Here is a 23,794-nt window from a genome sequence, read left to right as displayed (position 1 = left end):
TGCACTGAAGCTCAGGGGTCTGCCATGGTATTGGTTACTCACTATGACCAACTTTACATCATCAGGAGTTGGTGCAAAATCCTAGTGTGAAGTCAGAGTCAATCCCAATGGTTGCCACTGATCCTGTCAAATCCCCTCCCCTCCCCAAGACACAGCCCCTGTGATGGACTCTTCTCTACTCACTGCTCTGGATCCTGAACTAGGACTTGCTAACATTTTCGTATATGACGTCACTGATGCAGAATTGCTGCTTCTTCTTCATCCACATCAGCTGCACACACTGATGGATAAAAATGTACTGCTCCTGGAGCAAAAGACAAAAGCATGTTTCAGTGAGACGTGAGCAAAGATACGCGCTGCAATGCTATGACAGTTCTAAAGATCAAGATCTGCTGTAAAAGGAAGCCATTTTCATCATGTATAAGTGATACAGTTTTTATAAAGACATGATTTTTATAACTGGAACATTCAAGAGAATCAAGAGTAAAAGTACTTTGATTAATAATAGAACTTAGAACATCAATAATTTATTTTTGGAAGTGGAATTTTTTTTGAAATATTTACTAGGGTATATAGCAAATAAAACTTGTATACAATTGGGGTGTTTGGGGCTGGCGCTGTGGCGCAGTGGGTTAATGCCCTGGCCTGAAGCGCCGGCACCCCATATGGGTGCTGGTTCAAGACCTGGCTGCTCCACTTCCAATCCAGCTATGGCCTGGGAAAGCAGTAGAGTATGGCCCAAGTTCTTGGGCCCCTGCACCCACGTGGGAGACCCGGAAGAAGGTCCTGGCTCCTGGCTTTGGATCAGCGCAGCTCGGGCCACTGCGGCCAATTGGGGAGTGAACCATCAGATGGAAGACCTCTCTCTCTCTTTCTCTCTCTCCTCTCCTCTCTGTGTGTAACTCTGACTTTCAAATAAATAAATAAATCTTTAAAAAAATTGTGGTGTTTCCGACCTGGGCCGGTTCACCCCTCCTTAGGCAACCTGGTGGTCCCCCGCTCCCGGGAGGTCACCATATTGATGCCGAACTTAGTGCGGACACCCGATCGGCATAGCGCATGACAGCCCAGAACTCCTGGACTCAAGCGATCCTCCGGCCTCAGCCTCCCGAGTAGCTGGGACTACAGGCGCGCGTACCTTTCTCTGAAGGGAGGAGAGAACCTCCACTTTGACTATGACCTTGTCTAAACAAGATAAGAGTCGGAGAACTCAAGGGGCTTCCATAGCCTTGGAAACTCATGACTGGAGCATAGGGAGATTACTGATGCCATAGACAGGAGTGTCAATTGGTAAAGTCAACAACAGGAGTCACTGTGCACTTACTCCTCATGTAGGATCTCTGTCCTTAATGTGCTGTGCATTGAGATTTAATGCTATAACGAGTACTCAAATAATATATTTCACTTTGTGTTTCTATGGGGGTGCAAACTGTTGAAATCTTTACTTAATGCATACTAAACTGATCCTCTGTAAAAAAAAAAAAAAAAAAAGAAAAGAAAAGAAAAGAAACTATCAACTCCCAACTTGACTCTCACTGGGATTAAACATGACAATAGGTCTGATCTGATTTCATCATCATTAAAAAAAATCATCTATTATTTTTCACTTTATGTTTCTGTGTGGGAGCAAACTGTTGAAATCCTTACTTAATGTATACTAAGCTGATCTTCTGTATATTAAGATAATCGAAAATGAATCTTGATGTGAATGGAAGGGGAGAGGGAGTGGGAAAGGGGAGGGTTGTGGGTGGGAGGGACGGTATGGGGGGGAAGCCATAGTAATCCATTATTCGTACTTTGGAAACGTATATTCATTAAATAAAAGTTAAAAAAAAATAAAAAAAATAAAAAAAAAAGAAAATTACATGAGAAAAAAAAATAAAAAAAAAATAAAAAAAAAATTGTGGTGTTTGATGTGGTAATTTGATGTATATTGTGAAATGATTACCACAATCAAATTAATCAACACATTTATCACCTTCTGTATATGTGTAGTGAGAACATCTAAGATCTACTCTTTTAGCAAAGATCAATGTGCAACACAGTGTTAGTAACTATAATAACTTTACTTGATAACAGAGCATCACTACTTAATTCTGAAAGCAACCAATATTCAATCAATAAATCATGGGGCTAGATTGGAAAAAAGTGCACGACACATCATATACTGAAATAAGTTCTAGAAAGTTTGATAAAGTTAGTCATAGAAATATGGAGGAAAATAAGTGATTAATTCCTCTCTACTTTTGAGAAGGAATTTCTAAAATTTAAAGCAATGGAATAAACTACAAATAAAAATATTTAAACAACTGTACATAAAAAGATAAGGACAAAAGGAAGAGCAAATCAAAAACTGGAAGGGAAAAACAGTTCCTAGAATTATGAAAACACTTTTACATCTTTACTTTTGTTAGAAAGCCATATATCAGTAAAACACACAAATAGACAAATAAATAACAAACATCAAGCACTAGACCAAGTATTACTGGAAAGTAGAGGCAATGCTTTCATTCCTAATGTATAGCATTTAGTTTGTGTTTATTAGATTATTTTTAAAGTAAACTGAGAAATTATTAAGACATGCAAAAAAGGCCATAAGGTGAATAAAAAGATAGAAATGTAAATTAAAACAAGTATATTCCATCTATGAAGTGAGTAAAGCTAGAGAAAAAAGTAATGTTTGGTGACAACTTGAGTTTGGTGAAGCAGTCAACTATCTGGTGGTGGTATAATTAATAAAGTGCGAATAAATGATATGGGCACAGTTCTGAGTACAAAGAGGGAAAGCATCTTATTTAATATTCCATAAAAAGGAGAATGCTTTCAGTAAGCAATGGTGTATCTGTAACAAAACATTAGACCTTAAAATGAGATGCATAGAGTTTTAGGCAATTTGTGATGATCATAGTAAAATGCTAAGTGAAATATATATATGTGTGTGTAAAAAATTAAATATATACATAGCCTATGAACACAATTGTGTGAGTTACACTTCAATGAAAGCTGAGGTGAAACCATCAAAAGATTAAGGTTAGTTTATTTTTGTGCCATAAAATAGGGGTAATTTTGTGGCCTTTCTCTTTTTTCTGTATTTCCTAGTTTCTGTATGAGTAACACCATTAGAAATAACCTCTAAAGAAGATCCAGTCAAGACATCCACAGGATTTGAAGTAGCCTCTTGTACAATGATACATCAAAAAGTTGGTAGAAAAGGGGAATTAAAAGATAAGCTTAGGGACTGGTATTTAGCCTACTGCTTGAGGAACCTGAGTCCCATAGCGAATGTCTGCATTCAATACCAGGCTCCTAATGCCAGCTTCCTGCTAAATGCAGACCTTGGCAGCCTGTGATGATGTCACAAGTAACTGGGTGCCCGCCACCCACATGGGCGACCTGAATTGAATTCTCAACTCCCAACTTTGGCTTTGGCCCATGAGGGCCACTGCAGGCATTTTCAGTGTACACCAGTGGATAGGAGCTCTCCGCCTCTCAAATCAGTGAATTAATCAAAGTGTTTAAGAAGATGAGTTTATTTTGGTGCAAAAAATTGAAATTCGGGCACAATGTTTCCATAATATGAATTCTCCATGAATTTTTGAAGACACCACATGTAACAACTTTATACCAAAGATAAAACTCATACTTGAGGGGCCGGCGCTGTGGCGTAGCAGGTAAAGCCACTTCCCACAGTGCCAGCATCCCGGTTCAATCCCCGGCTGCTCCACTTCTGATTCTGCTCTCTGCTATGGCCTGGGAAAGCAGTTGAAGTTGGCCCAAGTGCTTGGGCCTCTGCAATGCTACTGGAGACCCAAAGGAAGCTCCTGGCTCCTGACTTCAGATCAGCCCAGCTCCAGTTGTTGTGGCCCTCTGGGACATGAACCAGCAGATGGAAGACACCTCTCTCTCTCTCTCTGCCTGTGCCTCTGTAACACTGCCTTTCAAATAAATAAATAAATCTTTAAAAAAAAATCTCATAACTTCTAACCACACTGAGTTGATGCCTCAGCCTATCCTGTGCTTTTCAACCAGGTTTGGAGAATACAGCTATACACTATCGCTGCACCTGGGGTCTTTACACCTTACTCCACTGTTTCTGGTGTCATTGCTGGAAATGGAGACAGCCAAGAATTGTCTGGGCTTTCACTCCACAAGGATCCAGTGGCCACACTTCGTGTAAAAAGAAAAAAAAGTCCACAGGCGAGTAAATAAAGTAAAATACTATTTACAGACAACATATCCTGGCGAGTCTCTGAGAAACCCCAGCTACCAGTCAGGAGGACAGGCTGCTCAAAGCAAACCCATCCTGACCCCCATGGAAAGGCTGTTACAAACAAACCAGTCCACAAATTCCATCAGAATAGAAGTGGTCCAAGAGAGGTGAGTGCCATCCAGAGGCAGCACTCAGTTTGGAAGCATTCATCTATTACCGGTGTGCATGCTTTCAACAGTTTACAGATGTCGTCATGGTCACTGCATGGCTGAGAACTGGAAATGGTGGGGGTGGGGGGTGGTGTGAATGAAGCAGTGGTAGAGCTGTGATGCAGGCTCTCTCCTAGGGTCTGGTTCCCTCTCTAACTTTCCCTCTACTTGTGAGAGAAGCCCCTGAAGTGTGTTTCATCAGATGATAAAGAGCAGGCAGGTAAAAAATTGCCACCCATGCAGGGGTGGGAGTTTGGGGTACTGATTAAGATGCCCAGATCATATATCAAGTGTCTGGGTTCAAGTCCTGGCTCCTCTCATGATTTCAGCTTCCTACTAATGCACACCGCGGAAGGCAACAGGTGATGGCTCAAGTATTTGGGTCTCTGCCACCCACATGGTAGACCTGGATTGAGCTTCTAGTTCCTGGCTTTGGCCTGGCCATCTCTGGTCATTGTTGGCATTTGGGGAATGAAATAGTCATGGGAACTCTCTCTCTTTCTGTCTGCTTATGTCTGCCTCTTAAATATATAAATAATTCAGCCCATGAAACATGTTGCAAAGACACTGAAACATGCGTCTGAGAACATGGCTGATTTAATCAGTTCTGCTCTCTTCTAGGCCACATGAGGTGCTGGGATGAAGGTGGTGGGCAATGTAGACAAGGTTAGAAAATCAGAAACCCATCAGGGGAGGAAATGTGGTATACAATTCATGGGCTATCTACATAAAGACCCGACTCAGCGAGAGAATCACTCTATCCTTTTGAAAATCATTCGTGTCACAGGGATACTCTGGGAAGATAAACATGAGAAGAATCATTTTGACTTTGTTCCTTACTCATGAATATCAGTAAATTAGAAGACAGCAGGATTGGGAAGCAACTGGCTTACTTAGAATGTTAGAATGTGGGACACACAGGTTGAACCATGGAGAATGAAGAGGAATGAAGAAAAATAATGGTAAACAAACGAGGTGTTAGGTGTTCTAAGGCAGAACTAACCAAGCAGACACAAGTTATCTGGGAAGTAAACCCAAGACCCTGAGTGGTCGCTGCCCCCTAAGCTGACTTGATGCCCTTACGAAGTTCCCTGAGAGCTAACAGTACTTCAACAAAACGGTTTCCCTGGCAGTGTCTACCTGAGATGCTGCCACGAACAAGGAAGCCAAGCAACCAAAATCTGAGTAAAGAAAGGGAGAAAAAGGGAAGTGTTTTTGTTGTTGTTGTTGCTGCCTTTGCAGAACACCTCCAGTTCTGTGTGATTACCACACCCAAAAGAAATGATGGGACTGAGAATGGACAAGAGGGCCACCAGGTGAAGGTAGTTTTTAAAAAGGGATTAAGGTTCTGTCCTTGGAAAAAAAGTCCAAAGCATATGGGCTAGCATCAAAGTCTATAAAGTTAGAAAAGGTATACATTAAGTACATGGGGCAAACCCAAAATATGTGACAAAAGGAGTGGCTCTTTGAAGCCTGGGGATTAATATACTTCACAAGGCATTTTAATCACACATTAGCCTGGAAATTTATAGAAGTGAAAGCCAAAAGTAAGAACCGATTAATAAAGTATTGTTTAATCACTAGTTAGCGGCTTCTCTGGGGGAACCAGACGTTTTAAACTTATGATAACAAGGTAATGTTCATGTCCCCGCGACAGTAAATTAGAAGGCAGCAGGACTGGGATGGGAGTGGGCCCAAGAAAGTGCTTCCTAATTATCAGTGAGACAACTGAATATTAATAGATTGCATCCTTCCAAAGGAATATGATCCTGTTCCAGCCCGCAAGTGAATAGACTGGAACAGTCGTGTCAGTCTTTGGTCAGATGAGAATGGACTCACCTCCAGGAAGTAGGAAGAAAGAAAAGTAGAAAGTGAGAAAGGAGAAATCTACAAGCACACAGGACTGAAGCGATGCCGCCATTACTCTGGGCTTTTTGAGTTATGCTGACATCTAGTGGTAGTATATAGGAAAAGCAAGAAACACCTAGGCGTGTTTTTTTATTATTATTATTGATAATCATTTATTTCTTAAAGGACATATTCAGTATTACACATTTGACTGTCATATCCTCATGTGTGTCTTGATGCATGTGTGTATGAATTCAAATGATACTATGAAGACTCACTACTTTTTGTATAAGAAAGGTTCTGTGTAAAATAGAAGGCTCTTGCCTAGCAACTGAATTAATCTGGTTAAAGATATAATTACTAATATAATATTACTAGGTGAATATTTGGAAATTAATTTTAGTTAATAATTTCAATAAAGTAATGGTACTTTGCTATAGCCATATTCCATCACAGTGAAGGCTTAATTATATTCAGATAATAATTGATGAGACATTCTTTAAAAGCCATTAATGTTCTCCACTATTTAAAACAACTCATACCATGTAATAACGTCAGAATACTGACAGAAATGAAGGGCTTCAAAACGTTTCTAGAAAACACACAGCATCTTTTAATTCCATCTTCTGTGAGCTTCCTGAATGTCCCTTACATATATATATATATATATATTTTTTTTTTTTTTTGACAGGCAGAGTGGACAGTGAGAGAGAGAGAGAGAAAGGTCTTCCTTTGCCATTGGTTCACCCTCCAATGGCCGCCGCGGCCGGCGCACCGCGCTGATCCGATGGCAGGAGCCAGGTACTTATCCTGGTCTCCCATGGGGTGCAGGGCCCAAGCACTTGGGCCATCCTCCACTGCACTCCCGGGCCACAGCAGAGAGCTGGCCTGGAAGAGGGGCAACCGGGACAGAATCTGGCGCCCCCGCCTGGGACTAGAACCTGGTGTGCTGGCGCCTCAAGGCGGAGGATTAGCCTAGTGAGCCGCGGCGTCGGCCCCATATATACTTGATACCTCACTAGAATGCAAATGAGCTTGACTATTCAATGAAACTGCATTATGTTCTGCTATGGCCGAAAACCTTACGTTCTGGTCTTCTGAATTCCTATGAGGTTTTTGTTTGTTTGTTTGTTTGTTTGTTTTTGACAGGCAGAGTGGACAGTGAGAGAGAGAGACAGAGAGAAAGGTCTTCCTTTGCCATTGGTTCACCCTCCAATGGCCGCTGCAGCCGGCGCGCTGTGGCCAGCGCACCACGCTGATCCGATGGCAGGAGCCAGGTGCTTATCCTGGTCTCCCATGGGGTGCAGGGCCCAAGGACTTGGGCCATCCTCCACTGTACTCCCTGGCCACAGCAGAGAGCTGGCCTGGAAGAAGGGCAACCGGGACAGAATCCGGCACCCTGACCAGGACTAGAACCTGGTGTGCCGGTGCCGCTAGGCGGAGGATTAGCCTTTTGAAACATAACATGCGTCAATGTTACCAGGATGAGCTACCTTGGGAGTAATAGGAGTTCCCAGACAACTTGCGAAGACACCTGTATTTGGAAAGCAGGGGGACAAGGACAAAGTTCTGCTGTTCAGGCTTAAAGGGGTTTTGGAGTAACTCTATAGCAAGTCCCTGCTTCTCTGTGGCCTCACCTCATACACCTGAGACGGGACCTACAGGAAGAATCTACTGTGTAGGCGTGTTTTAATCTTGCTAAGAGGTCAGGCCAGGTTGTGTTCTAACTTCCTCTCTCTCTCTCTCTCTCTCTCTCTCTCTCACACACACACACACACACACACACACACACCCCTTCAGGGAAAGGACATTACGCCTGAAGGTAAGAAGTCACAAGAAGGTCTGGGTGACTAGGATCATGAATAAGCTATCGTACTTGGGTTTTGCACCCACACATGTGCACTCCTACCTCTGTTCAGAGACAGTGTGGTGCTATCTGCGGGCACCGCCCTGGGCTGCCTCTCCAAACAGGGTGAATTCCCAGGCTTCCAGGGAAAGGAGGAGTCGGGGAAGAGAAGAGGAGCATATACCAGGGCTGGATAGTCTGGGGCTGATCCCATAATTAAAATAATAAACCCAGGGCGGAATTTTGGCTTAGCAGTTGATTCTGGTTAGGATGTTCTCAACCCACATGGGAATAACTGGCTCAACTTCCAGGTCTGGCTGCCTATTCCAGCTTCCTGCTAATGCAGACTTTTAGAGGCACTAGTGATGGTTCAAGTAGTTGGGTCACTGCCACCCACATGGGAGACATGGATTGAGTTCCAGGCTCCTGGATTTAGTTTAGTTCACTCCTGAACCGTGCAGGCATTTGAAGAGTGAATCACCAGATAAGAGTGCTCTCTCTATCTTTCTCTTTTTCTGTCTCTCTACCTCTCAAATAGATTATAATTTTTTTAAAAAATCCATTTATTTAGATTAAGGCAACAGGCAGTGCTGGTAGGTTGGGGGCTGGGAACCATTAAAATCATTGGGAACAGAAAATGCAAATCCAACCATGATCATTATGCAAAGTGAATTGCAACTGGGAGTCACATAGAGGACAAACTAATAGGAAACTTATTGAATCAACTTCAACATTTCAAATATAAGTTAAATCACAGCAGTTGCATAGTCTGTATTTGGTGGACTTACCCAGAGTGGCTGTTACCTGTGACTCCCTCACAGTCTGTTGTGGGAGAGTGTGCTCTATTACAGATACACCCATGGGCTGTGCATGCCGGAAGGGCAAGTGACACCCATAAAAGACTCATCTCTGCACACTGGGGATGTCTACAAGCCAATGCCTATTCCTTTTATATCTTGAGACTGTTTGAACATATACAATAAGGAAATGGGAAAGGCAGATGCACTAATAGTTGGGGCAACTGTTTTGAAGCATGAGTTTGAATCAGGCCAAGTTTCTCAGCCAAGGGCAAATTTAAAAATACATATTGATTCTGTTCCTACCTCTGTCTGTACCATAGACATCCTGTATGACCTCATTTCCGACACCAGCCCTAAGATGTCGACAAACTCATGGTCCCGAATGTGCTGCAGGAGCCTGTCCAGGGCAATGAAGGTTCCTGTCCGCCCCACTCCAGCGCTGCAAAAGAAGGTTCAGACAGCATGTTACTCAGCCAGTGCTTCCTCACTGTCAGAAATAAACAGGCAGTGCTCACAAACCCAGGGGGCACCACTGTGCAAAAGGCTAAACTCCTGATGGTATTTTCCACTTTGCTGATTTTAAAAGAGTACTTATTTGCTTATTTTCATTTTATTTGAAAGGCACAGGGACGCACAGAGACAGAAACAAAGACAGACGAGAGATCTTCCATCTGCTGGTTCACTCCCCAAATGCCTGCCAAAGCCAGGGCTGGAACCGTATCGGACTGTCCCACATGGGTGGCAGGGGCCCAAGTACTTGAGCAGGAATGACCTGCTGCCTCCTGGAGTACCCGTTAGCAGGAAGCTGGAAGTGGAAGCAGAGCCAGTACTGGAACCCAGGTACTCCTAAATGAGATAGGACTGCAGCAAATGTCCACCTCACTTAGCTGACTTTTAAGTATGCAGGTGAGGTTTGTGCTCCTTCTGGTGTTACAGTTCTGACTTTACTTCTCCTTTCCTTAAAGAGATAAGGTTTGCACTGCAGTGGCCATGCCCTCCCCCAGGTCTCTGCTTTCTGAGAAAAGTAATGACTCTCTACTAAGCACCCAGGAGAGTGGGTTCCTGCCCTTAGGGAGCTGGAACACGTACTCAGTGCCCCATCCTCTGAATGCTCTCAGAGTCGAGCCCTACCATCCAGCTCCAAAGTCCAGTGGCGATGCCTCCACCCTAACTCTAGCTCTGGGCTCACAGCCACCCTGGGCTCAGTTCTTCATCCCAGGCCTCCATGTGGCATGTTTGCCCTTCCAGCGGGCCACAGGCCTGTTTTATTCTCCCAGGGATTTTGGTAGCTGCCTTAAGACCAAATTAAATATTTGGACCCAATCTCGTCCAGTCCCCTAATCCTAATGCTATGAGAATCAGCAGAAGACTGCCAGGGTCTAGCCAGCTGCCCACCATCCCTAATTCTCCACGTTAAATCCATCTCTTGTTTCCTTCCAATCATCCCTAGATTGAAGAGTCAAATGGTTCCAAATTCTGAATTATGGTGAATTCAGAATTCTGAATTATAGGAAGACAGAAAGTTGAAGTTAATTTATTTGAAGAATTAGCTAGGAGAAGAATCCAACACCAAAGTCTGAGTCCAGAGCTCAGCTGGCTTTTTCTACTAGGCTTTCTCTGCTGGCCCCTAGAGCTTCTCAGATCAAATGATCTGCCACTGGCTGACCACCTGTGAAGTTACATTCAGAACTGCACCTGCCTGCTGCCATGAAAGGAATGCACGGGTCTGACCTCATGGTTGAACAGCTTTGTTTTCTATTCTTGGAAAGAACCATTTTGGGAATAATTTCATTGGCTAAAGCACAGTTTTTAACCTACGAATGAGAAAGTGGATTGACAGCAATGACACCTTCCCTAAATAGAAATTTAGTAGCGTGAGACGCACCCTTCTTTAAAAGAGCGACACATCCCATATGAATGCATGTGTGCACATGAGTGCACACACACACACACAAACACACACACACTGGTCCTTCTAGTTCACGAAGGCCAAGATGCAAGCTTGAGATTATAGATTTATTTGCCCAGGTTGGTGTGGCTGCCAATGCTTCCCTTGTTCTTTATGTACCTTGTTCTTTCGAAGTTGTATGCAAAATTACAATAATATTATATCACAGGGATGAATGTTCATGGAACTTTGTTCATTTGATGCAAATATAAGGCTGAATTCAAAGATAATTCTTCCCATAAAGATTTTTGTGGGGCAGTGGATTAAGCTAGCATCCTATAAGAGTGCCAGTTCAGTACTGGCTGCTCTACTTCTGATTCAGCTCCCTGCTAATGTGCCTGGGAAGGCAGCAGAAGGTGGCACAAGTCCCTGGGACCCTGCACCCATGTGGGAGATCCAGATGGAATTCCAGGCTCCTGGCTTAGACTTGCTCCATATCTGACTGTTGCAGCCACTGGGGAGTGGATTAGTGGACAAAAGATTCTCTCCCCATCCCCTCTTTTTCTCCTTTTCTCTCTGTTGCTTTGTCTTTCAAATAAATCAATCAATCCCTTTTTTCAAAAAGAATTAATGTGGTCCTTCACTTTTTTATAAAGAAATGAATTACAGATCCATTTATTTTTGTAAATTGATAAATAAATTATAGATTTATTTATCTTAATATGTGGAATATTTTCATTTTTTCTTTTCTTCTTGATTTTGTTTCTACCTACATTATTCCAAGCTGTGATAAGCTATTATAATTTGGCCTTGTGTTTTCCCATGTTACAGCCATTCAGAATCCTTGATGGGGGAGGATGCATCACATAGTCCTTAAAGGAATGGCCTTTGGAGATTGACATGCCTGGATTTGAATCCTAATTCCTCCACTTTCTAGGTATATGAACCTGTGTAAATAAATCTCTCTACTGAGTTTCTTCATCTGAAAATGGGAATAACAACATCTCATAGGCAAGAGACATAAGGTAGCCATGTTATAAGTAAATAATGTATATAGTAAGACATCAGTTAATTGTAGATTTTTAAAAATTATCTCATTTAATTGTCAGTTACACCTGATCAGCACTTAGGTAATGGTGGGCTATTTCCTTTATGTAAGCAAACTCTGATTTCTAACAGCAAATGTGCCGCATGTGCTCACCTGCAGTGAATGATCATGGGGCCTTTGCTCTTGGTGGCTTGCTGTCGGACCATGTGTACAAACTGCAGGATACTTTCAGCGGCATTGGCCGTGGGTACACCGTGATCAGGCCATGCAGTGTAATTAAAATGCATCACATCCTGCATCTCATCAGCCTTTAGGGAAAGAAACAAAATCCAGCATTAATCTCTGGGTGCACTGTCAGGGCTGCCCAGCCAGCCCTCCAATGACGATCCCGTTGACGGTGCAAGAAGATCGAACGTCACTGCACTCCTGGCCAGTACACTTCCCTTCCGAGTTCTGAGTATTGTGTCTGGCACAAAGTAGGCCCTGAAAAAAGAAAGACTACTTGTAAAAAGCTTTGAATAGTAGGACAGTTAGGCTAATCTGTCTGCATATAAAGGGCAACAGCTTATGCAGATAAGGTTTGCATCCTGGCTCTGTCACTTGGAAGCTTCATCAACCAATGGATTAAACCCCGTGGAAGCTGCTGTGGATGCCCTCCGCAGATCTCCTTTTCCAGCTGCCGTGAACAGCCCTCCTGATAGCCGCTCTCTGCTGCGGGGAGCTAGCTGCCTTGCTGGAAAATGTCTGAGGGCAGCCCGCAGTTACCGATATTCTGATACCAAGGAACAAGAATCCAGCCCCATGCCAGAATGGGACAGAACAGGACCACACTGTGGTGCCATTCACACCCCACCACTCTGAGATCCAGCAGAGAAGCGAGACTCCAACTGGACCCACTGTTATGTAGCTTCTTCCCTGTTTCTGCTTCCCTTGCTCTGTTATAGATTTTTACCTAAGAATATACTTTTAAATAATCAAATACATTACCATCTCTACCTTGGGGTTTTTTTTTACTAGAGAGCCTAACCCAAGACAAACTCACTGAGCTTCAGTCTTCATTTACCCAGAAAAGCTGGACTTCTACCTATACCAGGGGTTGTGTGTGTGTGTGTTTTTTTTTTTTTTTTTTTTAACAGGCAGAGTGGACAGTAAGAGAGAGAGAGACAGAGAGAAAGGTCTTCCTTTGCCATTGGTTCACCCTCCAATGGCCGCCGCGGTCAGTGCGCTGAGGCTGGTGCACCGCGCTGATCCGATGGCAGGAGCCAGGTACTTATCCTGGTCTCCCATGGGGTGCAGGGCCCAAGGACTTGGGCCATCCTCCACTGTACTCCCTGGCCACAGCAGAGAGCTGGCCTGGAAGAGGGGAAACTGGGACAGAATCCGGCGCCCCGACCGGGACTAGAACCCGGTGTGCTGGTGCCGCAAGGCGGAGGATTAGCCTAGTGAGCCGCGGCACCGGCCTCTGGTGTGTTTTGTATATTAATCCCATTCATGGTAACCTGTGCATCAAATATATTGCTGTGTTCTCTGAGCAGATACCAGTCAGGAGCTGGGTCCTTTGGGGTTAACTTGTTTTACTCCCTACTAATTTGTAAGAAGGATTTCTTCTCTTCTGTTATCAACTATCAGCAATATTCCAAACCCAGACATCACAAAGATTTGGTTCACCTCCTATTCTTCAAACTTGCTAAGAGTTTAGAATGCACTTGGAGAATAGAACACTCTACCATAATCTGGGAGCGTTTGACGCTGATTTGAGTTTGGTGCTGAAGTTTAAGTTCGAATATTAAAGACAAATGAATTTCAGAGTCAGTGGTCTTGGACAGAGTAAAACTTGTATCCAAATAAACAAATGTATAAATATAATGCATAAATAAATATATAATGAAAGTTGTATAAATGCAAATAAGTTGTCACTTTAACTATACCCATTGTCCCCTTGGCAACCAGGGTCATACACCCCTAAGGAGCATGCAGTGCCTCCCTAGCTATGATAGAGGCTCTGTCTTAACGGCATACAGAGTGAATTGTGCCAAATAACTTACTTTTTCAATACCCTGAAGGACTTAAGGGTACTCAGATATCAGATACGTTTAATTGTCCAGAAATGTTTCCAAAAATGCTCTGTTTAAATGCTGACCATAATTAGCATAAGATGTGTGCATGGTAGCCAATACATGGATACTTCAAAAGGTTTATGGAAAATGGAATTACAACAGTAGTTTAGTGCAAGATTTTTTTGAAAGCCATGCAGTTTTTTTTCCAAAATATGCACTTTCCATAACCTTTTAACATTACTTATTATTTGAAAGGCAAAATGACGGGGGTGGGGGAGAGAGAGGGGAAAAGAAAGCGAGAGAGAGAGACAGAGACAGAGATCTTCAATCCACTGGTCACGTTCCAAATGCCTGCAACAGCTGGGGCTGTACCATGTTGAAGCTGGTAGCCAGTGACTCCATCTAGGTTTCCCAATCATGTGGCAGGAACCCAAGTACATGGGCAATCTTCTGATGTCTCCAAGGCACATTAGCAGGAAACTGGATCTGAAGTGGAGATGGGACTTGATCCCAGGCACTTCAACGTGGGACATGAGTCTTCAAGTGGTGGCCTAAACTGCTGCACCACAATGCGTGCTCTCCCATTACATTTGTGAAGATCCTTCACACACAAAGATTTCAAAAAATTTACAGCAAAATAAGCTTATAATTCCATTTCCTATAAACTTTTGAATTATCTATCTGTACATCTATCTCTATCTCTATCTCTTTTGCAGTACAGTTAATCTGAAAATGTGTTCAGCTATAAAGTACAAGGAGTTTAAAATCAGAAATTGTGGCATAATGGGTTAAGCTGTTGCTTGCAATGTCAGCATAGCATATGGGTGCCAGTTCAAGTCTCAGCTGCTCCACTTCCAATCCAGCTCTCTGCTAACAGGCCTGGGAAAGGATGGCCCCAGCCCTTGGGCCCCTGAATCCACATGAGAGACCCAAATGACACTCCTGGCTCCTGACTTCAGTCTGGTCCAGCCCTGGCTGTTGCAGCCTTTTGGGGGAATGAACCAGTGGATGAAAGATATTTCTCTTTCTCTTTCCTTCTCTCTCTCTCTCTGGAATTCTTTCAAATAAATAAAATAAAACTTTCTTTTAAAAAAATCTGGAAGCCATTAGATTGCTATTAATCTCTCCACAGCTACAAAGTGGGGGTCCTACAATTGGAGTCAGATGTATCAACTGCATTGTAAGGCATTAACAGCCTTGGAAATAAACAAGCTTTTGCCAGCTCTTATCAGCTCATGCCAAGTGCCAAATACTGGAAAGCAGCAAGTTCTGTGGTAAGGTAATGTACTTCTGTGTTGTTAAATAAGAAAACCCTTCTGTTTTCTTCTTTTCCCCGGATACATCAGACCAATGATCCATCTCTTCAGAGTTGGATCCGATGACCCACACCACCATCATTGTATAACCCTTCTGTTTTTATTTTACTTAATCATTCCCAAGTTTCTTACCCTAATTTCCTCATTTATGTAATTTTATCTTTTGATACTTGAACATTTCTCCATATGAATATAAACAAAGAAGGATGCAAACAAAAAATGAAATAGAAAAATATATCCATTACACCATACAATAGTTTTTAGGCAACTTAGCCTGAAGAATAGTTTACAATTTAGATTCTGGATGCTTATGGCCAAAAGGGGGCACTCTGGTACCAGATGCTTGTAACCTCTGCATCAATGCCTTACAAGCAAACACTGATGTTCAGTGCTCTGTTCCTATTTTTTAATCCCTTCACAAGTTTTTCCCTCCGGACAGGTCATCATTTAAGACAAAGGACAAGAAGCATAGTACTGACCGTGCAGTGATCTATGAGACTCTTCCTTGTCGAGGGAACAGACATGGGAACAGACTCTCATTTATGCTTTGCAATTTTTTTCTCTTAGATGCAAACCTAGGGAAAGACTTGCTGCTTCCTTCCCTAGTAGTTGGCACTGGGTTTCTAGATGAAATGGCTAAGAAAGATTTCCCTGATTATTTAATTTTATTTGAAAGAGAAAGATTGAGAGTAAAAGGAGGAGAGAGAACTCCTATCCAGTGCTTTAGCCCCTCAAATGCCTAAAATGGCTGGAGACAGGCTAGGGTGAAGCTGGGAGCCAGGCTTGCAAGCTGGGTCTCTCACATGGGTGGCAGAACCCCATTATTGGAGCAGCCATCTTCGCTGCCTCTCATGGTTTTCAATGGCAGGAAGTTGAAGTCAGGAGCTGGATTTGGAAATTGAACCACAGTACGCTGATATGGGCTGCAGGCATTTTCAGGGCTTGGCCAAATGCCCATTCCAGAAAGCTTAGTTTAAATGACCTTAACAATGTGAAATATTTCCTCCAATGGGAAGTCTGCTGATGCTTTACCAATGCTTCATTCTTTTGAAATAACTCATCCTCCGATTTATCCATTCCATGAAGATAGAGTACTTGCTCCTGAGACTCCCAGGATACTGAGGGAAGCAGACAGGAGGACGGACTTGTTAGCATCTGCAGTGCGCTGTGAAGAAGCAGTGCAGGTGGAAAGAAGGGGCTGACGCCTCTGAGACAGCAAGGCTGAGAGAGGAAGTGACCTTTCAGCTAAAACCACGTGAGTAGAAATGTGCTAGAAGAACAAAGAGCAGTTGGGCATTCCAAAGGAGTGGAACAGCGTGAAGCATGATCTGTTCAGGTCTGCAGAGAGTTGCCTACATTTTCATCCCAGTTTAAAGCCACCTTTAATTACCAGTGGTTAAAAAGATTTATCATGCTTGAGCCGGCGCCGTGGCTCAATAGGCTAATCCTCCACCTTGCGGCGCCGGCACACCGGGTTCTAGTCCCGGTCGGGGCGCTGGATTCTGTCCCGGTTGCCCCTCTTCCAGGCCAGCTCTCTGCTATGGCCAGGGAGTGCAGTGGAGGATGGCCCAGGTGCTTGGGCCCTGCACCCCATGGGAGACCAGGAAAAAGCACCTGGATCCTGGCTCCTGCCATCGGATCAGTGCGGTGCGCCGGCTGCAGCGGCGGCCATTGGAGGGTGAACCAACGGCAAGGGAAGACCTTTCTCTCTCTGTCTCTCTCTCTCACTGTCCACTCTGCCTATCAAAAATAAAAAAAAAAAAAGATTTATCATGCTGTACTCCATATATATATTCATTATTAAATATTAAGCAAATTTAAAAAATGCTACAGAAATGCTAATTACTAAGCTGATTTGATCACCCAGAGAACATATGTAGTGAATTGTTTCACTGTACCCCATACAGTGAACTATAAATCAAAGAATAAAAAGAGGTCACTTGTCTCTTACAAATATTAATAAACAGATGGTTATTGAGTGCTTATGTTGTCATTGATATGGACAATGTATGTTTCCATTATTTATATTAAGTGTCAGCCACCTTTCCTGGAAAGAGCCAGATAGTAAATATTTTGGGTTCTGCAGGTTATAGAGTTTCAGTTGCAACTACTGAAGCTTGATACTACACAAAAGTAGTCACAGACAACACGCACGCATATGTGACCTGCAGTCCAACTATTTGTTGACACTGAAATTAGAATTTCAGAAAATTTACATATACTATTTTAAATGAAATAGTCTTTGATTTTTTTCAACCACTAAAAATGTAAAATTAATTCTTAGCTCATGCACTAAATAACAGGCAGAGGGTCAATGTGGTCCATGGGTCACTCTTAGCCATCTCCTGGGATACACATCTAGATGAAATGTTTCTAGAATGGAAGAATATTCCAGTGAGGCTACTCTATTTAATTTTGTCTTTAGTAGACAGCATTTTCAAGCATAGAATGCTAGTAAAACTCTCTCCTATATTCTATGGACTATTTACAGGCAGAAAGCAACACGGGACTTTGGTCAAAATTAGCACCTAAGCCTGGCACAGAAAGGTTGCACATGTGCTCAACAACTTGTCATGTGAGAGAGAGCAGGCCTTGCTAGATAAATAGACTCGCTGACATTCCAACAAACGGAAGTAAATAGGACTTGAAGAAATACATGGAACCATGATGAATTAGGGCCAGAAGTATCTTCCAAATAATGAGAACAAAATAAGGAAAAACAAACCAAATAAACAAGCCCCAAATGACTAACACATAGTTTAAATGTTTAATTTAAAATGTCAGTGTGCCTTGTATATCTTAATTATACTCATATATGGTTAATATAAATAATGAGAAGACTTCCTTCCTCAGTCTTCCCTGATAAAGCAGTGATTAATGTTGTCTTCTATTGGCCTGGGCTAATTTGAGATAGAACAGCACAGATTTTTTTCTTTTTTTCTTTGACAGGTAGAGTTATAGACAGTGGGAGAGAGAGAGACAGAGAGAAAGGTCTTCCTTCCATTGGTTCACCCCCCAAATGGCCACTATGGCCGGAGCTACGCTGATCTGAAGCCAGGAGCCAGGTGCTTCTTCTAGGTCTCCCTCATGGGTTCAGGGGCCCAAGCACCTGGGCCATCCTCCATTGCCACAGCAGAGAGCTGGAGGGGAAGAGGAGCAACCGGGACTAGAACCCGGTGCCCATATGGGATGCCAGTGCCACAGGCGGAGGATTAACCAAGTGAGCCACAGCGTTGGCCTCAGCACAGATTTTTTCAAAAAAATTTTATCTTTACAGCCTCCCAGGCCAGCCACTTCATCCATACCTCCCTCCATGAAATGGGACCAAAACTACAGTAAAATGTAAATATACTCAAAGAGATTTTTCTCTTGAAGGAGGAAGTGCTCCGATGTTGGAAGAGCTCCTGGTTTCAAGTGGTGGAGGGTTGGTCTCTTGACACTTACAGGCACAGGGAGATGAGGAGGTGGGATGGGGATGGGGTGGAGGTGTCAGTCTTGTGACTCACGTAGTTGATCCGGAAGTGTCTATGGGCCCAGTCATCCTGTTCTTCCTCCGAGATCATCTCCACAGTGATGTCCCCGTAGGCGATGGGTTCTTCCGTGAATGGCCAATAATGGTCGCATTTCACCTGGAGTGAAGACAGCACAATTCTTCACAGCAGGCCAGTGGACAAATGTGGGCTGTGCTTGCTTAGGGAAAACTGAGGGACTGCCTTACGAGAACTGCATAGGAAGAAAAATACAAGTATAGGAGTTTCTGCTACACAGTGAGCAACTCATCAGTGACAGGGGCTGGGACGAGTTTGGGGCCTGAGTGGGAACAGCCCTATCAGGTACGCACCCTCCTTTTCTCATTGCATTGAGTGAGCATGACAATCATCTGCGACTTCTGTTGTAGGACCATCTTCCAGAAGTCATTTCTGGTTTCAGGCAGCGGCCCCTGGGTGGCAATGTACTCCTGGGGTGAGTTGTACCCCTGAAAGATAAATGATGTCATTTACCCAGCCACTATCAACAGCAAATGTTGTTCCATATCAACAAGGGAGTAGGGGGCGGGATGGGGGAAAGAGGAAGGTCAGAATTTACTAGTGATAAAACTGGCAAGGATCACACAGCTATGTAGTGTTTTTATCTTTTCAAAGAAGCAAAAAGAGTAACTGACTCCATACATCTGTGATTTGAAGCATTGCCTATAAAATCACATCCATACCCCTTTATGACAACCATCACTACTTCACAGATACTTTAAAAGTGCAGGTGTGTAGGTAGAGCAGTTTGGTTGCTGAGATTGACTTTTTTTTTTTTTTTTTTTTTGACAGGTAGAGTAGACAGTGAGAGAGAGAGACAGAGAGAAAGGTCTTCCTTTGCCGTTGGTTCACCCTCCAATGGCCGCCACGGCCGGCACACCGCGCTGATCCGATGGCAGGAGCCAGGTGCTTATCCTGGTCTCCCATGGGGTGCAGGGCCCAACCACTTGGGCCATCCTCCACTGCACTCCCTGGCCACAGCAGAGGGCTGGCCTGGAAGAGGGGCAACCGGGACAGAATCCGGCGCCCCGACCGGGACTAGAACCCCGTGTGCCGGCGCTGCAAGGCGGAGGATTAGCCTAGTGAGCCGCGGCGCTGGCCGAGATTGACATTTAAATACCATACTAGTATGATCTTTAACACAATTGTCTACTGTTGCTTTCTCTAGTCTTTTACAAAGCAATACCATCATTACTAATCTATAGGCTTTTTTTTTTTTTTTAACACCATTCTTCTTCCTGGAATGAAATAATGGAAACTATTGTTTGCTGGGAGAATGACTCTCTTTTTAACTGGCTCATCCATATGGTCCTAATAGTCTTTCCCTGGATGGGTTAGCATTTGGATATCTGACATTTTATTTTACTTACAGGAATATAGTTGGCATTAATATAGTCCGCACCTTCCTCTTCATTCATGGAGAGTAATCTCACTCGGCTAAAGTCATCTATAAAGAAGAAAGAGAAGAGAATTTTTAAAAACCAGGTCAGTGGGAAGATTATCTCTACCCTCTCTCTCCAATATTAAGGCACTCAGTCACATAAGAGATAGCTAGTTGCTTACTGAAATAAATACATAAATATCTCCCAAATATTATTTTCTACCACCAGTTTTCTTTTACTGAACTTGTTAAAAATATTTACAACAACTAAAATATCTGGGAGATTGTATGGAAAGCTACAATATATAACTTAAATACATGGATTCCATTTCATATAATTAAATCTTCTCTGAAAGCATAGAATCTAACAATATCAAAGCTGAAATAAGATTAATGCATCCCCAGAGATGACCTTAAGAACCACACCACAGCTGGCTCTAGTCAGAGATTAGCGGCATTGATAAATCTGCAGTCACATTTTTCCATCCCCTAAAAGACGTGAGTAGGATTGCCACTATCGGCCATCTTACATGGCAAGATGTTTGTGTAACGGTTTTTACATCGGTTCAGTGGAAGATCGGCAGCAAAATGTGGAATATCCAGTCCGATCAATTTCAACTCCTGTAAATGATACAGAATGGATTTGAGATTTCCATAAACGTTGTAGGCTGGCTTATTGATCATATTGGCTGATTGTTCACATTGGATTCTACTCCATTCCCTGCAGGTAGTAGAACTGTCACATATTCCTTGCAATATGATGTTGCAATAGCTCCCTCTTGGGGCAGATTTTACTTTACCCCAACTGTTAACTTGCTTGAATCAAAGAACTCATATCTCATCAGAAGCTTTAAATACACTGGCTTGGTTGGGCTTGCCCTCTTGTACTTTTGCCATTTGCCATGACAAGAATATGCTCAGGGGAGTTGCTGGTCTCAGCATGAAGAGACATATGGAAACCTGATTCTCATCCACAGCCAGAGGCAGGAGCACCTCGCTTGTCCCACAGACCCACAGGCAGGATAAACAGAGGTGGTTGTAAGCCACCAAGATTTCGGTGTTGTTTCCTTTAGTATTATTGCAAAAATAGCTGTCTAATACAACTCACAAACACCTTGGATAACTTGGTGATTGATCATTTGGAGAAGTAAAAACTATGTGCCTGAGACAGGGTGTGAAAAATATGAAAACAGATATGCTTCTCAGATTTTTTGCAGGAATAGGGTAACTGAAACTTATGAGGCTTGCATAAATATTTTATATTTTATGAGAAAAAATAAGTATTTTTTCTGGAGGCAATGAATCTTAGAAAAAGTAATAGGGCCTCAAATAATTGGGCCTCTTCCATCCATGTAGAAGACTCAGATGGAGGTCCTGGCTGCTGGCTTCAGCCATTTGGAGAGTGAACCAGTGGATGAAAGATCTCTGTCTCTCTCTGTCTAGTGCCCTGCCTTTTGAATTTAAATCTTAAAACAGGATGGCGCTGCGGCTCACTAGGTTAATCCTCCTCCTTGCGGCGCCGGCACACCGGGTTCTAGTCCCGGTCGGGGCGCCGGATTCTGTCCCGGTTGCCCCTCTTCCAGGCCAGCTCTCTGCTGTGGCCAGGGAGTGCAGTGGAGGATGGCCCAAGTGCTTGGGCCCTGCACCCCATTGGAGACCAGGATAAGTACCTGGCTCCTGCCATCGGATCAGCGCGGTGGCCCCGGCGGCAGCGCACCAGCCGCGGCGGCCATTGGAGGGTGAACCAACGGCAAAGGAAGACCTTTCTCTCTGTCTCTCTCTCTCACTGTCCACTCTGCCTGTCAAAAAAAAAAAAAAATCTTAAAACAATACAAATATCTGCCTGGATGTATCAGTACTCTTACAAATGCCATTATCAGGAAATGCACTGATAGGACAATTTCTATTTAGATAAAGAGCCATCACACTTCAAAAAGTTGATGCTAAGGGAAAAGGAGGTTTCTAAGCTGCTAGCCATGTGTCTGATAGGAAATGAGGGAGCTGTAGTCTGGCCACCTGAATTTCCTGGAGGCATATTCACCTTGTGGGCAATGTGAATGGTGCTCACTGAAGTTGGACAGTGCACAGCCCTGGCAGTAGATCTAATTATGCCCCTATAAGAATTTTAGAGGAACATTAATACACAGCACTTATAATCATCTACAAATGGGATTACCTATAGGATATGCATCTTCTATATAACTAGTAAGTGAGGCAGTAGAGAAACCATCTGCTATCAATTTTGTTTACACTCAAAAGATGTTAAAATTGCCCACAAGTTTTACTCTTTTTAATGCCTCCCAATAATGATTTCAAGAGCTGGAGAATACTTTTCTGGGGAAAGAAATTGAGAATCTTAGAAGGGTATTGTAGAATTTAATGATGTTCTGAGAGATTGAACAGGGATAGCTCCTGCTTCCTCCCTGTATCTTGATTCGTGTTAGAAATCAAGGTCTTGAGTCTTTTTCTACTTTCAAACAGTCCTCGGTAGCAACTTCCCTTGTGCTTAATGGTATAGGATCACACGCCTGCAGTCAACACGGATAAGCTGACCTAAATCTCCCAGATTTCTCTTCCCGTTTGATTCTCCAGCATTTTTACCTTTTTAAGATCACAAAATCTCAAGTTCTTCGGCTGAAGTTGAAATCAGTCATGAAGACAAACTATGTCAAGTTTGACCCTCAGCTCACAAAATGAGAAGTTTTCCACCTCAGACAAAACCCTCGCTTGCCAAATGCCTTGAAGCACAAACTTGTCACTGCTACTTTCCAGCTGAGTTTTTAAGAGTTCTCAAGAGTTCTTGTCAGAAACAAAAACTTATTTTTAGCAGGCTTGTAGCAGATTAGTGTTGTTTTTAGGTTCGTTCCTATTGGCAGTAACAGGCTTATTCATATGATACTTTCATTGCTTATTCTGAAGGATCATTTATCAAAATATCTCACTTAATTTGCTGTACCCCTTATAATCTGCATGGTCTTTGAAATCAGTTTAATTATCTGTAAGATAAAAGCTAATTTCTCCATACTTCACTTATTTATAATGACTACCAAATACAATAATTAAACTGAACAAACACCAAAACAGGACCATGGATGATTGCGAAGTGCTCCTCCTATGAGTCCTTGTTTGTTTTGCTTTGCCCAGCGCCATGATTTCTCCCTCCTTTGCCAATTGTGCTAACAGACCAACAGCTCTTCCCCTCGGTCCCCTTATTTTGGAGACAGATTGATAAGCCACAGGAAAAGTCCCATGTACAAAAGAAACTGTGCAAACAGATTGAGGCTAAGAACTGGCGCGCATATGGAAGCTGACTAACTGATAGGACTTTAATTGTATGTTGCCTCCCTGCTGTAAATGCCCTGAGTTGATAAGGGAGGTTTAATTGGCTGAACACTGTAAATGTAAATTGCCAAAGTTGAATTAGAGCAAAGCTGGAACTGCATGTATACACCAAATGCTCTGCGGTCTTTGTAATTTAGCCTGTCACTAAGTAGAAAATCAAATACTCTGTTTCCAGCTCAGGAGTTTTTCAGTTACTCTCTTTCCAACATATGGAAACCCAGAAGCTTAAATCTTCCTAGAAGCAAAGTGCGGGGTGAAACCAACATAAATCATTTTTAAATTTCCTTTTGCCAGTTTTATTTCAATGATTTATCATCTGTTG

The 23,794-nt window shown here is 43.0% G+C and overlaps 1 protein-coding gene and 1 non-coding gene across 4 annotated transcripts in view; both read right to left on the bottom strand.

The window, feature by feature from the left end:
- PTPRO (protein tyrosine phosphatase receptor type O) overlaps positions 1–23,794 on the bottom strand; it is a 266,448-nt gene that overhangs the window by 3,082 nt on the left and 239,572 nt on the right. For all 3 annotated transcript variants that reach the window (XM_008259342.4, NM_001082750.1, NM_001170980.1), the window contains 7 exon segments: positions 20,661–20,751; positions 20,120–20,196; positions 19,064–19,198; positions 18,729–18,851; positions 12,003–12,157; positions 9,217–9,352; positions 184–304 (listed from right to left, as the gene is read on the bottom strand). In XM_008259342.4, the coding sequence (XP_008257564.1) occupies positions 200–304; positions 9,217–9,352; positions 12,003–12,157; positions 18,729–18,851; positions 19,064–19,198; positions 20,120–20,196; positions 20,661–20,751 (822 nt within the window). In that variant the 3' untranslated portion in view covers positions 184–199.
- LOC127492222 (small nucleolar RNA SNORD77) lies at positions 15,242–15,309 on the bottom strand. Its single transcript, XR_007921381.1, has one exon. It is a non-coding gene; the product is annotated as a small nucleolar RNA SNORD77 (small nucleolar RNA).

This window comes from Oryctolagus cuniculus, chromosome 9 (assembly GCF_964237555.1).
Source record: "Oryctolagus cuniculus chromosome 9, mOryCun1.1, whole genome shotgun sequence".
Taxonomy (NCBI): Eukaryota; Metazoa; Chordata; class Mammalia; order Lagomorpha; family Leporidae; genus Oryctolagus; species Oryctolagus cuniculus.
This window is presented reverse-complemented; position numbering and strand designations above follow the sequence as displayed.